Here is a 17,235-nt window from a genome sequence, read left to right on the forward strand (position 1 = left end):
TGCGAGCGGATTGGTCGCAGGGATGTATGGGGCAGAATACGATCCCGCAAGTAACTAGGTCCTGAGCCATGGAGCGCTTTAAAAATTGTTATCAAGACCTTGAAACGCACCCGATAGATCACAGGAAGCCAGTGCAGCTCGCGCAGGAACGGTGTCACATGGGAGTACCTAGTACTCCCCATAATTACCCGCGCGGCTGCGTTCTGGACCAACTGTAGCCTCCGGGTGCATTTCAGGGGAAGCCCCATGTAGAGAGCGTTACAGTAGTCCAAGCGAGACGTCACCAGCGCATGAGTGACTGTGCGTAAGGCGTCCCGGTCCAGTAGGGGGCGCAATTGGCACACCAGGCGAACCTGGTGGAACGCCCCCCTTGCCACGGCTGTCACATGGTCATCCATGGACAGCCGGGCATCCAGGAGGACGCCCAAATTGCGCGCCCGCTCCACGGGGGCAAGTTGAATGCCCCCAATGGCCAATGATGGAATTAATTGGCTGAACCGGGGAGCTGGTACCCACAGCCACTCCGTCTTGGAGGGGTTGAGCTTGAGTCGGTTGTCATCCATCCAGATCCGTACGGCTTCCACACACCGGGACATCACTTCGATGGCCTCGTTGGGGTGGTTCGGGGTGGAAAAGTACAGCTGAGTATCATCAGCGTACAGATGGTATCCCACCCCGAAACCACGGATGATCTCACCCAGCGGCTTCATATATGTGTTGAACAGGAGTGGCGAGAGGACCGACCCCTGTGGCACCCCACAAGTAAGGGGGCGTAGGGTCGACCTCTCTTCTCCTGCCAACACACGCTGCGTCCTGTCAGAAAGGTAGGAGCCGAACCACCGCAAAATGGTGCCCCGGACCCCCAACCCCTCCAGCCGGCGCAGCAGGATACCATGGTCGATGGTATCAAAAGCCGCCGAGAGGTCTAATAGGACCAGGATAGAGGAACAACCTCTATCTCTGGCCCTCCAGAGATCATCCACCAACGCGACCAAGGCCGTCTCCGTGCTGTGACCGGGGCGGAAGCCGGACTGGCGTGGGTCTAGATAATCATTTTCCTCCAGATGTCGTGGAAACTGGTAGGCCACCACACTCTCTACAACCTTCGCCAGAAAGGGAAGGTTGGAGACAGGACGATAATTGGCCAGCTCCAAAGGGTCCAGGGAAGGCTTCTTGAGCAAGGGTCTCACCACCGCATCTTTCAAGGCGGCCGGGAGAGACCCCTCGCTCAGTGAAGCATTCACTAGGCCCAGGAGCCAGTCTCATGTAACCTCCCAGGATGCCAGTACAAGCCAGGAGGGGCACGGGTCCAATAAACATGTGGTGGGTCGCAGTCGTCCACGCAATCTGTCCAAATCCTCGATGGCAACCAAGTCAAACTCCTCCCAGATCGATTCCTCAAGACTCGCCATGGGCGTCTCCATTGGACCACTGACAGGAACCCAGTCTCTCCGGATTTGGGCGATTTTATCCTGCAGATATTTACCAAATTCCTCTGCCCTGCCCTGTAGGGGGGCCTCCCGCGGCCTCTGAAACAAGAGGGAGCGGGACACCCGAAACAGGGCGGCAGGGCGGTTCTCCGCGGATGCAATGAGAGTGGCACAATATTGGCGTTTGGCCGCTCTCAATGCCACAAGGTACGTCCTTAAATGGGCTCGTGCCTGTGTTCGATCAAATTCGGAGCGAGAGGATCTCCAACGACTCTCTAGACGTCTCTTGCGGCATTTCATCACCCTTAGCTCCTCGGTAAACCAAGGGGCCAGGGTGGATCGTTGCCGCCGGAGAGGCCGCAAAGGCGCCACCCGGTTCAAGGCCCCGGTAGTTGCATTATTCCACGCAACCACCAGGTCCTCTACCCGGGGGCGGGTCAAGGTTACAGGAGGTGGCCCAAGCTCCGTCTGGAACCTATCAGGTTCCATCAGGCGCCTGGGGCGGAACCATCTGGAACTTTCCGGTTCCGCCTCCCTGCAGCGGGAGGTAGCACCAGGGAAGTCAAGACGAAGGAGTGAGTGATCTGACCATGACAGGGGAGTGATGGTTAAGTCCCCTCCTCCCAGATCACTCAGCCACTGGCCAGAGACAAAAACAAGGTCCAGAGTGTGTCCTCCCTCGTGTGTTGGGCCCTGAATCATTTGAGTCAGGTCCATGGCTGTCATGGAAGCCATGAACTCCCGAACCCCCTCTGATGCTTCTCCCATCGATGGCAGGTTAAAGTCCCCCATCACTAAAAGTTTGGGGTCTCAACCGCCACCGATGCGATCAGCTCAAGGAGTTCGGGCAAGGCCGCTGATGTATAGCGAGGAGCCAGGTATACTATCAGCAGGCCCAACTGTCTCCCAGGGCCCCATTTCACAACAAGGGATTGACATCCGGACGTCTGTGGCACAGTAGACTCCCTCAGCTCTAAGTCCTCCCGAATAATTGCTGCCACCCCGCCGCCCCTTCCCTGGGCCCGGGGCTGGTGAAATGCTCGGTAGCCTGGTGGGCACAATGAGAGTGTAGCAGAAGATTGTTCTACCCACTAAAATGCCTTAAAATCACTATCACAGATGATAAAGTCAGGCAGAAGTGTATAGTATATACAGCAGCTAAACTACTTGATGTTTTTCACAGGCTGTTTGTTTCTCGTCAAAATTATATTAAATTAAATCAGCCGCTGTACATTCTTTTTCCTATTAAGCAATTTTATTGCTGCATTTTCTTTTCCCAGGCAAGTAATATCTGCTAAAATATTTTCTCTCTTTTTGTCATATTTTAACGCTCTGTATTCTGTGCAAAATGACCAACCAACAAAAAAATGTTTAACAGTAGATTCTCTGCGAGGCAGTTACAGTAAACATTTTAATCTGGGATGACATGACTTGCTTGCCTTCAGATGTTGCTTCATCACTGGAGGTTTTTAAGAAGAGATCAGACAGCATTTGTCCAGAATGATATAAGGTCTCCTGCTTGAACAGGGGGGTTGGACTAGAAGACCTCCAAGGAACTTTCTAATTCTGGTATTCCATAACCTGTATGAATGTCGAGCCGTGGTGATGCAATGGTTAGAATGCAGTATTGCAGAATAACTCTGCCAACTGCCAGCAGTTCGATCCTGACTGGCTCAAGATTGACTCAGCCTTCCATCCTTCCGAGGTCGGGAAAATGAGGAGCCAGATTGCCGGGGCAATAGGCTGACTCTGTAAACCACTTAGAGAGGGCTGAGTAGAGAGGGAAGGAAGGAAGGGAGGGAGGGAGGGAGGGAGGAAAAAATGGCAATACCACTTCAAAGTGCTTTACAGCCCTTTCTAAGCGTTTTTTAGAGTCAGCCTCTTGCCCACAAGAATTTGGGTCCTCATTTTACCCACCCCAGAAAGATGGAAGGATGAGTCAATCTTGAGCCTGGTGGGATTTGAACTGCTAAATTGCAGGCAGCCGGCAGGGAGCAGAAGTAGCCTGCAGTACTGCACTCTAACCACTGCGCCACCACGGCTCCTCTGCATTCCATTCCAAAAATGATCTTCCAAAAATGGTGCTATGATGAAGATCCAAGTCTTTTGCAGGCTCTTGCAGGTTTCAAAACACTGAAGAGCTTCAATCGTGGATTAATATGGTCTAGGGGAGACTGTGTAATTACTCAGGGGGCTGCGCCAATGAACGAAGGAAATTGTACAGTAATAGCCTTTGTAAAGATTACTGTCATTTATGGTCAAACAAGCATTTACTGTGGCTGATGCTCGCATCCTTATATTAATTTGCACATTTCCATGTTAATTAAACCCAACGACTTCTAAAGCACACATTTAAATGTTTGTCTTGGGCTACCGAAGAGCCAAGAGCTGTATTGCCACCCTGGGAGAACTGCAAATCCAACAAGGGTCCAATGAACCTGTTGGTACATAAGATGCAATTTAGGCCAACATAAAGAGGGATTTAGAGAGATCACTATTAGTTTTCAACTAGGAGTGGTATAGGGCCTGGAGCAGCAACGTGCAGTCAGGGGAGGCAGGGGGGCACAGCCTCACTCACCACTGTCATCATGAAAAGAAAAGAAAATGTAAAAGGAAAAAGGCGAGAGCTGAGGTCAGGCTGAGCTAGTTGCTGCCTCACCGTGGATGACTCTGCTTAACTGTTTAAAAAAGCCTCTAAAAAGCGCCCTCTACTATGAGGCAGGAGAACTGCATGCCTCAACTAGTCTGACTTTAGGCATTTTATGATCACTCTAGCAGAGTTAAGCAAGGGTTAAAAGCCTAAAAATTCCTGACGTAGGTGAGGCACGCAGTTCTCCTGCCTCATAGTAGAGGGCGCAAAGGAGAAAAACAAATGCTGTCGCTTTAAATCGGAACTGTGCATGCCTGGCTGTGGAATTCTGGGAGTTGAAGTCCACAAGTCTAAAAAAGTTTGAAACCCACCACTGGGTCAGTGCCTCACCAGCCATAAACCTCACCGCACGTCACTGGCCTGGAGGTGGAGCTCTCACCTCACAATCAAGAACCTGTGAGTTCGATCCTAGGTAGAGGCAAATATTTCTCACTCTGGACACAGTGAGAACATATCTGCTGAACAAAACTCCTCATTGGCAACAGGAAGGGCATCTGGCCATTAAAACATTCTGCTGGCTTCACTCAGTTGCCCAGACTTCACCCCGCAAAGGATTATGGGGTCGTTAAAAGACGATGATGATGATCAGTTTTCAACTAAGGGCAGAAACTCAATCATTCCAGAAGCTTCACCTCTCCCTTGGGGAAGAAACGTGAAGGAGAACCTCCAACCTCGGTTCGTTTAAAGGTTCTTTTCTTTCTCAGTGGGAAAAATGACATGATTTCCTTCAGAAACCAAGGAATGTTGCTAACACAACACCCTCGGTTTCTTTGTACATTGGGCAGCTGGATACAATCGAGTCCATTTCTCTTGGACAGAGTGTCCAAACCTGTAAATAATAAATGCTTGGGAACTTTAAATAATCTGAACTTGGGAACTTTAAGACTTGTGGACTTCAACTCCCAGAATTCCTCAGCTGGCTGACTGGGGAATTCTGGGAGTTGAAGTCCACAAGTCTTAAAGTTCCCAGGTTTGGAGACCCTTGGTTTAGAGGACATTCAAAGTTTCTGAAACAACAGGTTGGACCTTCACGCATTTTCTCATGTTGGAAAGAAGCATGCTGGGTTTAATCTGGCAGAGCAAACTAACAACTCACTACTATACCCTGTCTGAGAGCATCAGAAATGGTCTCATGCTGGTCAAATCCCATGCAACATTGACAGAGTATTGACAGATTGGGAGTTTGGGTTGGATGTTGTACGGAGCCAACCCTTGTGGCTTCTGATTGATGTCTGGTTTAGACCAGTGTTTCTCAACCTTGACCATTTTAAAATGGGTGGACCTCCCCTCCTCTCAGTGACGTGCGGTGAGGTTTATGGCTGGTGAGGCACTGACACAGTGGTGGGTTTCAAATTTTTTTAGACTTGTGGACTTCAACTCCCAGAATTCCACAGCCAGGCATGCTCAGTTCCGATTTAAAGCGACAGCATTTTTTTTCTCCTTTGCGCCCTCTACTATGAGGCAGGAGAACTGCGTGCCTCACCTACGTCAGGAATTTTTAGGCTTTTAACCCTTGCTTAACTCTGCTCGAGTGATCATAAACGCCTAAAGTCAGACTAGATGAGGCATGCAGTTCTCCTGCCTCATAGTAGAGGGCGCTATTTTAGAGGCTTTTTTAAACAGTTAAGCAGTCATCCACGGTGAGGCAGCAACTAACTGATCTCAGCTCTCGCCTTTTTCCTTTTACATTTTCTTTTCTTTTCATGATGACAGTGGTGAGTGAGGCTGTGCCTCCCCTGTGCCTCACATGATTGCACGTCGCTGCCTCCTCTGGACACCAGAGTCATGGATGTCCTGCAAAACCCAAGCCTTTTGCAAGTCCTCCAGAGTGGACTATCTGATGCTGAGTCCCTGGTCTTTCTTCATAGGTGTCAAGAGGAGTGTCCGGTGGGGACATTTGGCTTCCAGTGTGTGGAGAAGTGTAACTGCGAGAACAGAGCCAAGTGCTACCACGTCAACGGAGCCTGCCTGTGTGATCCGGGCTTTAAGGGCATCCATTGTCAGGAGCGGATCTGTCCTGAGGGATACTACGGCCTGAAATGCAACAAACGGTGCCCGTGTCATCCTCCGAACACAGTCAGGTATGTGTGCGGTACTCCTGCAAAAGGGGAAGAAGGTGTAGAGTGAGGCGATTTCCAGCAGCCAGGAGGAAGACGTCACTTTCTCTGCCTAAGGGAAGGGATTCCTCTCCTGCTCTTGGGCCCACTGCAAATAATGGGGAGGGGGGATTGCCAGGTGGGAATGGGAAGAAGAGCATCTTGCTGGGCTAAGATGGAAAAGGGAGAAATTGAAGTGGGGAGAAGAACGTCTTTAAAATATGATTGATGGGATCTTTCACCCTTTTCAAGAGTCAAGGTGGGGAGAAGTCTCTATAGGACCTTGTGCCAGCAGTGAGCAAGGCAGCAGAAGGCAGTGAGTGGGGCTCCTGACCCGCCTTCCCTCCCTCCCTCCCTCCCTCCTACCTTCCTTTCTTCCATCCATCCTTCCATCTCTCCATCTTTCTTTCCTTCCTTCCCTCCCTCCTTCCCTCTTTCCTTCCTTCCTCTTTTCTTTCTTTTTTCCTTCCTTCCTCTCTTCCTCCCTCCCTCCCTCCCTCCTTTCTTCCTTCCTTTTTCTTCCTTCATTCACTCCCTCCTTTCTTTCTTTTTTCCTTTTTTCCTTTTTACTTCCTTCCTTTCTCCCTCCCTTCCTTTCTCTTCCTTCCCTCCCTCTATCATTCCTTCCCTCCCTCCCTTTCTTTCTTTTTTCCTTCCTCTCTCCCTCCCTCTTTCCTTCCTTCCTCTTTTTTCTACCTTTCTCCCTCCCTCCCTTTCTTCCTTCCTTTCTCTTCCTTCCTTCCTTCCCTCCCTCCCTCATTCCTTCCCTCCCTCCTTTCTTTCTTTTTTCATCCCTCCTTCCCGCCCCTCTTCCTTCCTTCTTTCCTTGCTCCTCTCCGTTCCTTCCTCCCTCCCTCCCTTTCTTCCTTCCTTTCTTCCTTCCTCCGTCCCTCCTTCCCTCCCTCCCTTCCTCTTTCACAATCTGCTTTCCCCCCCCCACATGCTTCCTCTGAGAAATCCTCCCTTGCATGTAGAGCTCTTGCAGAAAAAAGGGTGTGGATTCATTCTCCGTAGAGTCTAAGGGCAGAACACGAACCAGTGGGTGGAGGTTCCACAGAGAGCGAATCTTCTGCTGATTCAGCACCTCTTCAGGTACCCTGCACTTTCTGGACTCTTGTCCAATCTTCTTCTTGCAGATCATTTTAAAGACAAGGACAGCCATTTGTCTGGTCTGAAGATTTTCACACTGAGTATGGGGGTTGGAGTAGAAGACCTCAATGGTCCCTCCCAGTCTTAAGATCCTATCTCTCTGGGAACTTCCTCTTTCCTTTCTTGCTTGCTTGCCTTTCTTCTCCCTGACTGAGGAAACTCACAGTAAATGCAACTCAGTCCATGATGTGGTTGTTGATTTTGACCTTGGCTTCATCTCATTTCTTGTCCACATCAGACGATCTACATTGAATGGATGCACCACCTGGTCAGCAGGTAGAGGGGGGTTTCTGGCATTCTTGAGCTGATGGATGTCTGATCACAACGGAGCTTTCTTGTTGCTCTTTTACTTTGCACTCCGCAGTTTTGTACACTCATAAAAGTTGGTGAACTCTTTCCGATCTTCTGCAAGTGATCATACTGCGTTGAGCCTCTTTTCCATTTCTGCCATATTTGATTATTTCGGAACAGCTCGACTCTCTCAACCCCAATTCAAACAAGCATTTTATCTGACCTTTTCTGTCCTTCCAGAGTTACAGTCCAAAGTGACCCCTTTCAACCTGGAGACAAACAGCAAGGTAGAAGTTTTAACGGAGATCACTCAAACTCTGCCTGGAGTTAAGCTCCTGTCTCAAAGATTACAGAGTTGAAATTCTCTGTAAGATAGTGGTATGATTGGTGCCTTAGTTATGTGCCTTTGGCTCCACAAATCAAATAAATTCTAGCTCTTTTGCTAAAGCCAGATCATCCGACACAGGCAAGAAGCTTTCTCCATCAGAGAGAAGAAGGCAAGCTAGGAAAGAAAAGGGAAGGGGAAGGAAGGAAGAAGGGGAAGGAAAGGAGAAGAAGGAAATAAAAGGAAAAAAGGAAGAAGGAGAAGGAAAAGAAAGGGAAAGGGAAAGAGGAAGAAGGGGAAGGAAAGGAAAGGGGAAAAGGAAGAAGAGAAAGGAAAGAAAGGGATGGGAAGGGAAGGGAAGGGAAAGAAGGAAGAAGAGAAGGAAGGGAAAGAGGAAGAAGGGGAAGGAAAGGAAAGGGGAAAAGGAAGAAGAGAAAGGAAAGAAAGGGATGGGAAGGGAAGGGAAGGGAAAGAAGGAAGAAGAGAAGGAAGGGAAAGAGGAAGAAGGGGAAGGAAAGGAAAGGGGAAAAGGAAGAAGAGAAAGGAAAGAAAGGGAAGGGAAGGGAAAGAAGGAAGAAGGGGAAAAAAAGGAAGAAGGGAAAGGAAAGGAAAGAGCGTTAGTAGAAAAATAATCCCAGTTCTTAAATGACACATTTCCCCCCTCTCAGTTTTGCATTGATCCAGGCTAATTTTCTGTTGGAGAAGTCTAGCAACGGTTAGATACATTTTCATCTCGAAGGAGCCAACCTCTGTCACGCATCCTGATGCTATGAACTGCTTCTCTTCATAATCCCAACTTTGCTTTTGGGGACATGAATCTTTGTGCCCATTTCATGTAGCTTCACCTGATAAAACTGGTGTTGGGTTCTCATTGTGTCCATTAATGTAAGAAAAAGTAGGCGCTGCCCCACTCTCGTTTCGCAGCTCAACGCAACTGAGTGAATTCGGGTTCAAGCTAAAATCCAATGTAACAATTAAAATGATTCAAACGAAGAGGTAAAGGGGACCCTCTCGACTTAAAAAGCCCGGATAAAAAAACAGATTTTAGGACTCTTCTGCAGCGAAGAGCCAATCTCAAACCGTTTCATTATGTAGTCTCTGCAAAGTGGGGGGAGGGAAATTTATCAGGGTAGAATGTATTCATGAAGGGACTTACAAAATGTGCCTTGTTGAAGTTCTAAGCAAGTAAGATCAACAGTCTCTATTGGAATAGCATCTCAAAAGATAATTGCTTCAGATGTGGAAGGCTTTATATCCTAACCAGTATCTTAAATGGGGCAAAGAAAGCAGAATATAATGTTTTCTGCATTAAGAATAGAATGTCAGGGTTCCAAATAGCATCCAAAAGTAAATTAGAGTCCAAGGCAAAGAATTGCTCAAAGTTCCAATTTATTAAGAGAGCCATGTTGGCACATCTGGGAAAACCCGAATCTGAAAGCTTCCCAGTTTTCCCCACCCAGTTGAAAGTTCAAGATCTTGCCCCCACACCCACCAGTCCATCACATGGTCCAGTCTCCCACTGCCATGCTGGCAGCTTCCACCCATCCAGTTCCGGTCAGGTGCAGAGACAAAGGATGACCTTGGCTTTCTAGAAAGGAATTTTGTTTTGGCTACATATCATCTAACTCCGTACAATCCCCCTCCCATTTTCCCACAATAGAAAAGGCATAGTAGAATAATAGAAAGTGTAGCAGGCCGGGGACCAGGGAGGTCTTCTAGTTCAACCCCTGCTCAAGTAAGAAACTGTGCACCCCTTGATGGTGAAGATATGGCATGCGTGCCACAGGTGGCATGCAGAGTCCTCTCTGTGGGCACACCAGCTGTCTCCCCAGCCCAGCTCTTCCGCGTATGCGCGCACTCCTCCTGCTAGCCAGCTGGTCTTCGGGTCTCTGTTGCATGGGGATGGGGCCTTCCCCGATGTCTGCAGTTTCCCCCCAGCGTGCCCTACCTTCTGCCACCTGTGCCTTCCCCGATATCTGCAGGTTCCACCCTCCACAGGTGCCTCTCCATGGCAGGAATGGAGAAGAAAGCCTGGACACTCTGGGGAGAAACTGCGGAGATTGGGGAAGGCACGGAAGGCAGGAATGGAGGAACATGACATTTAATGATCTAGGACCATGATGGCAAACCTATGGCACACATGCCAGAGGTGGCACGCAGAGCCCTCTCTGGGGGCACACGTGCCATTGTCAGCTGCTCTTCTGGTTTCCAATGTGCCAGCCAGCTGGTCTTTGCGGGTTCTGGAGCACCAGAAAACGGGCCAAAAAATGGCCGAAAACAGCCTGAAAATGGCCCCAAAATGCCCCAAAACAGGCCGTTTTGTGGGCCAAAAATGAGCCCCAAAACAGCCAAAAGGCAGGCACACGCATGGCGGTCAGCTGGTCTTTGGGTTTCTGGCACTCCGGCACACACACACGCACATACATTCCAAATCATTGATGTAGGGTGCCTGGCGTCCTTCTCATGGAGGTCTTGGCTAGAGCAGCCTGTGCTGTCAGGCATGGGCAGTGTCTGTTTCTGGGCTTCTGCATGCGTCCGTCAGTCCTTCTGCTACAGCAGTGTTTCTCAAACTTGGCGACTTTAAGTCCTGTGGACTTCAACTCCCAGAATCCCCCAGCCAGCATAGCTGGCTGGGGAATTCTGGGAGTTGAAGTCCACAGGACTTAAAGTCACCAAGTTTGAGAAACACTGTGCTACAGGAACCTACGGATGGTTTTAAAAAGTGCACTTTCCGCTAGACGGAGGTTTTCCTGGACCTCCGGTCTTCTGGATGAGGTTCCTGTCAACGTTCCAAGTAATGCACCCATTGAAAGCAGAACTCCGAGGCAGGTATATTCTTCAAGGAACAATTTATTGGATGCTTCATATTGGCACAACTGGGGAAAGCCGACTCTGAAGTTTCCCGTGGGTTTCACCTAATTAAAAAATGAAAGTCTCCCCTTTCCCCCAGGTTCACGCTGTGCAATCCAGTTGCTTGCTGGTTGCTTGGTTATTTTGCTCCTCCTCTGGCCAGCCCCCTGTGAGAATGTCCTTGGTTCCCACTGGAAAACTTTGTTTTGACTATAAACTATCTATTCCGCCCTCGACCCATCTCTTCTTCTGCCTTGTGGCAACCCTGAAGCCTCAAAGATGGCCTCAACCAGGTTTGCTTCCAGATTGATAGTTCTTTTCCAGAGTTTTTAGCCAGCCGTGCCTTTTTTGACAGTTTGCCTTGTGTACTTAGGGATAAAGAGTTTCCCTACCCTCATTTTAGGGACACGGTGGCTCAGTGGCTAAGACAATGAGCTTGTCAATCAGAAAGGTCGGCAGTTCGGCAGTTCAAATCTCTAGCGCCACATGACGGAGTGAGCTCCCGTTACTTGTCCCGGCTTCTGCCAACCTAGAAGTTCAAAAGCACGTAAAAAATGCAAGTAGAAAAATAGGAACCACCTTTGGTGGGAAAATAACAGCATTCCGTGCGCCTTTGGTGTTTAGTCATGCCTGGCCACATGACCACAGAGACGTCTTCGGACAGCTCTGGCTCTTCTGCTTTGAAACGGAGATGAGCACCGCCCCCTAGAGTCGGAAGCGACTAGCACTTATGTGCGAGGGGAACCTTTACCTTGACAAACTGTTGTAAATCAAGGATTACCTGTATAGGACCACCTGAATAGTTGCAAGAACTGGAGATGGCTAGTCTGAAGAAAAGAAGGACCAGGGGGGAAAAGGCAACAGTATTCCAGCATTTGAAGGGCTGCCATAAAGAAGAGATGGGGTTAACTTATTTCCCACAGCACCAGAGGGCAGGACAAGAAACAATGAGCACCGCCCCCTAGAGTCGGGAACGACCAGCACATATGTGCGAAGGGAACCTTTACCCTTTACCCTCATTTCATGAATTGTTGCATCCGTTAAGGTGGATTCTTAATGAAGGCTAGGTAGGACTTTCAAATTTGATCTAGGAATAAATGACCTTCTTAGCATTTATTCCCCCAGTATAATATTTTGCATTGTATGCTTCAGATCCAGCCAGATCTCTATTCACGGCTGGCTTCTTTTTAACTTCCTATCTGTTTGTACCTGCTTTCTTGCCTTGAAACAGTCCTGTCTCCAGATGGTATCTGCAGCTCTTAATGAATGAGTCTAGTCACTCAACTGGTAAAATCTATCATTCCGCTCAGCCTTATCTTGGTCCTCGGGGGACAGGAGAGACAGTGGCAGGCATGGATCCATAGATGTATTTTTTATGCGTTGTGTTGGCATTTCAGGGTTTAACTTTCCAAGAAACTTGACTTCAGCTTGTTAAGTTTCGAAGACAAGGAGGTACCAAAAGATGAAGGACCTATGACCTTCTCAAAGGACATCTGTCTGTAAGGATTTGGGTTCCAGTCTAACCGTGGCATTATCATCATAGCCAAGGCACATAATACCAGTGTCCAACATCGGATCCGATTCTTGCACAGCGTGTATCTTGGTATTCAACTGCTTTGAAACTCATTGAATTCAGTACAATTAATCCTTGACTTACAACGGTTCTTTTTGACATTCGAAGTTACAACAGCACAAAAATGTGATTTATGACCATTTTTCACACTTACGACTGTTGCAGCATCCCCAGGGTCACATGATCAAAATTCAGATGTTTGGCATCTAGTTCATATTTATGACGGTCGCAGTGTCTTGGGGTTACATGATCCCCTTTTGCGACCGTCTGACAAGCAAAGTCAATGGGGAGGCCAGATTCACTTAACAACCGTGTTACTAACCACTGCAGTGATTCGCTTAACTGTGGCAAGAAGGGCTGTAAAATGGAGTACAATTCACTTAACAAATGTCTTGCTTAGCAACATAAATGTTGGGCTCAATGGTAGTCATAAGTCGAAGGACAACTTGCATTCAATGCATTTTGATACGAAAATCTTGTCCTGTTACTCATTGATTGGTACTTGACGCTCAAGCTAGAACTTGTCGACTGCCTTGTGACTTACTACATTATTCCTTATGGGAAAAATTTGTTGGGAACTTTCAGATTCGGGTTAATGTCAAGGTTCCAAATAGCATCCAAAAGTAAATCAGAGTGCGAGGCAAAGGATTCCTCAAAATTCCAATTTATTAAGGGAGCCATGTTGGCACATCTGGGAAAACCCAAATCTGAATGTGCCCAGGTTTTCCTACCCAGTTGAAAGTTCAAGATCTTGCTCCCATACCCACAAGTCCATCACATGGTCCAATCTTCTGCTCCCACGAAGACAGAATCCACCCATCCAGTTCCGGCCAGGTGCAGAGACAAAGGATGACCTTGAATTTTTAAAAGAATGCTGTTATGGCTACATATCACCCAACTCTGTATAACCCCCCTCCCATTTTCCCACAGTAGAAAATGAATAGTAGAAAATGTGGCAGGCCTGAAGTCCAAAAGAAAAGATGGCTTGCAGGCATGACACATTGTTTTTGGTACTCATCGTGCCTCCCAGAACCAATTAAGGATGAGTAATGAGTTTCCACCGTAGATCTAATTCCAAGCTAAGGTCTTCAGTCTTGACCCCCCCAGAATCAACCGTGTATCAACAGTGGACACTTCGCTAGAGCTGAACTAAAAAGTAAAATAGAGACCTAGGCAGACACAACTTTTTGAGTCCATTTCGCTTTACTCAGTGAATTTCATAAGTGGAATTTGCACAGAGGAGGATAAGATTCAGAGTCAGGAGATACGAGCGGAGACAGAATATTACCAAAGGCAGAAATATAGATTTTAAGAGACAGAGAGAGTGAGATTAAAAAATACCCTTTAGCTTTTCCTGAATGGCGTATTGGCTGTTGATTCCGTTCTTCTTGCTGTTTGTCTCTTGCATGCTTATTATTTAGGGGAATAAACTTTGTGCCACTCATAAAATAGCCGTATTTCATGTTGGTAATTTGTTTTTAAAAGGCCTAACCTTTTATATGCTGATGAAAAGCTCCGCCTTGCAGGAGAAATGCTTACCAGGTGAAGTGGTGTTTGGTTGAATTGTAATATACGGATTCTGACTGCAAGAAACATCTATTACTTTTGAAAGATTTAATTTAGCTGTGCGGGTGCCAGGTTGCTGGAAAACGTAGAGTTGTATGTGCCACAAAGAAGCAACGCAAAACCAGGGAAACTAAACCATTGCTTTGCTTTTTTCATTTTCTGTTTTCGTTCCACGGAGATTAATAGAAGCGGAGGTGGGTGGAGGCACTGGCTGTTTTTATGAGTTTTCATCTAAATGTTAAGAGGTGTGAACCGAGGAACATATAATTCAAGGAGTATGTCAGTTGGAAACTTTTCTTATTTTTTTTTATTAAGCTGATTAATTGTTTTAATTAGTTACTCGAGGAAGCATAAGACAGCTACAGAACTTGGTAATTTTTAGGCACAACATTATGTGCTAGCTCTTCCGTTGATAGCTTAAGTAGGGGGGGGGGGTTGCGGGTAGAAACTAGGCCAGCCAAGTAAAACTTTTCCTGGGGACTTTATAATTCTGGTTTGCATTCTCAAAATAAAGTCAGTGTAGTCCTAGGCTGCAGTAACAGAGGGATACCGTCAAGAATGGAAAGACTGATACTCCTTGCAGACAGCTGGTCATTTGCATTCTTTTAGGGAGTCGTTGAGGCCACCTGGAGGTTTATCTGTGTCCTCAGAATCACCTGGATGGTGCCATATTTATAATACAATAGTAGAGTTGGAAGGGACCTTGGAGGTCTTCTAGTCCAACCCCCTGCCTAGGCAGGAAACCCTATACCGTTTCAGACAAATGGTTACACTACTGACTCTCCAACATCTTCTTAAAGACTTCCAGTGTTGGGGCATTCACAACTTCTGGAGGCAACTTCTGTTCCACTGATTCATTGTTCTTACTGTCAGGAAATTTCTCCTCAGTTCTAAGTTGCTTCTCTCCTTGATTTGTTTCCACCCATTGCTTCTTGTCCTGCCCTCAGGTGCCTTGGAGAATAGTTTGACTCCCTCTTCTTTGTGGCAACCCCTGAGATATCAGAAGACTGCTATCATTTCTCCCCTAGTCTTTCTTTCTATTAAACTAGACATACCCAGTTCCTGCAACTCTCCTTCATATGTTTTAGCCTCCAGTCCCTTAATCATCTTTGTTGCTCTTCTCTGCACTCTTTCTAGAGTCTCCACATCTTTTTTACATCGTGGCGACCAGAACTGAATGCAGTATTTTGTCCATATATTCTGGATAGAAAGGATCGCTGGTTTGAAAGAGGGGTTAAAGAGGCCATCCCTCTCAAAATTGAACAGCCTTCTCATAACAGAGGGTGAGGGAACATCTATCTCCAATCTACAACAAAGTCTTTTCAGCAGTTCCAAGACGGCTCCACAGGAACCATTTGCACCACTCAGATCACCCTGAGGACCAGTGCTGGGTTTCAAATTTTTTTAGAACCCCTTCTGTAGGTGTGGCCTGCTTTGTGGGAGTGGCTTGCCAGCCATGTGACTGGGTGGGAGTGGCTTGCCAGCCATGTGACTGGGTGAACGTGGGCAGCTTGTAAAATGTGGTGAAACTCACTTAACAAGGCTCTTGCTTAGCAACCAAAATGTTGGCTCAGAAACTCTGGCATTTGAAGCACGCAAGTCTTAAAGCTGTCAAGTTACAAGACCCTTGCACCCCTAACCCTTTAGAAAAAAATACCCCAGGGGTGTTCAAACATGACAGCTTTAAGACTTGTGGACTTCAACTCCCAGAATTCCTCCTCTCGCTCTTCATCTTGATGATGTGCGGACGGGCGGGGGAAGGGAGCTGGAACTGGTTCTAAACGGCACGGTAGATTTGTGGAACCTCTTCTATAGAAGAGGTTAGAACTGGCAGGAACCCACCCCTGCTGAGGACACAGATAAACCTCCAAATGGCCTCAATGACTCGCTAAAAGGATGCAAGGAGTATAAATCCTTCCATTCCCCACCATCCGCTCAGAGCTGAAGAAGCTTCTTGGATGAGAAGCGAAACGTCTTCCAAGAAAAACCAGAAATTCCACTTGCCCCTTGAGAAAAACAAGTACCTTGGGACAACCATGGCCTGGAGGACTGAGAATATCCATAGATCTTTAGCTGGAATGTTTGTAAACACAGTGCGACATTCAACCTGGTCAGATGTTAGCTGCCAAGGACCTGGGGTTGCTTTTCTTCCTGGCGGAATAGCTGATTAATCCCGGATCTCTTTTTTGACAGTTGCCATCCTCTGTCTGGCGAATGCAACTGCAAAGCTGGTTGGGCAGGCCTTTATTGCAACGAAACGTGTGCGCCCGGGTTCTACGGTGAAAGTTGCCGCCTTGTTTGCCATTGTCAAAATGGAGCAGATTGTGACAGCATCACAGGGAAATGCACCTGTGGACCAGGATATATGGTAAGTCCTGACCACCTCCTATTATCATTGTTGTTGTTTACTTTATTCATTAAACATGAAACTCAGCCAACTAAACATTCAAAAATGCATCACAAATACCATTGACTGGTGTTAATGGTTGATACGGTTTGCTGCCAGCATCCTAGGTATCAACCAAGTATCTTCTTAAAATATACGATGTTCCGAGCAGCGCAGTTTTTTGCAGTTCCACTGGTGTTATTGCAGGAAGCTGCAATTTGTTGATGTATCTTGTAAAATTCTTGGACATGGTGCCAAGTGCCCCGATGACAATGGGTATCACTGTTACATGCTTCATCCATAATCGTGTTGTTTCGATGGCCAGATTGTGGTATTTTGTGATTTTTTTCCCAGTTCTTTTTCCAGTTGTTGTTGTTGTTGTTATTTACTTTATTCATTAAACGTGAAACTCAGTCAACTGAACATTCAAAACACATCTCGAATACCATTGACTGGTGCTAATGGTTGATACTGGTTGCTGCCAACATCCTAGGTATCAACCAAGTACCTTCTTAAGATGTACGATGTCCCGAGTAGCGCAGTTTTTTTGCAGTTCCGCTGATGTTATTGCGGGAAGCTGCAATTTCTTGATGTGTTTTATAAAATTCTTGGACTTGGTACCAAGTGCCCCGATGACAATCGGTATCACTGGTTTTTTACTATTAGTATTATATGTTATTCATTAAACATGAAACTCAGTCAACTGAACATTTAAAGATGTGTCACAAATACCAGTGACTGCTGCTAATGGTTGATACGGGTTGCTGCCAGCATCCTAGGTATCAACCAAGTACCTTCTTAAAATATATGATGTAAAATATATTATTATTATTGCATGGTTAATCTTTGGTGAGATTCGCAGCCTTTGGGGCTGGTTGGTAGCTCAACAGCTCGAGTCCTAACCGAGGACCTAGGAACT

The 17,235-nt window shown here is 47.1% G+C and overlaps 1 protein-coding gene across 4 annotated transcripts in view; it reads left to right on the forward strand.

Annotated features, from left to right (window-relative positions):
* Positions 1-17,235, forward strand: part of MEGF11 (multiple EGF like domains 11) — a 669,285-nt gene that overhangs the window by 466,012 nt on the left and 186,038 nt on the right. For all 4 annotated transcript variants that reach the window (XM_081965210.1, XM_081965211.1, XM_081965212.1 and 1 more), the window contains 2 exons: positions 5,949-6,161; positions 16,124-16,298. In XM_081965210.1, coding sequence (XP_081821336.1) covers positions 5,949-6,161; positions 16,124-16,298 — 388 coding nt within the window. The remainder of the gene's footprint in view (positions 1-5,948; positions 6,162-16,123; positions 16,299-17,235) is intronic.

Source organism: Natrix helvetica (assembly GCF_964273705.1).
Source record: "Natrix helvetica genome assembly, chromosome: 12".
Classification (NCBI taxonomy): domain Eukaryota; kingdom Metazoa; phylum Chordata; class Lepidosauria; order Squamata; family Natricidae; genus Natrix; species Natrix helvetica.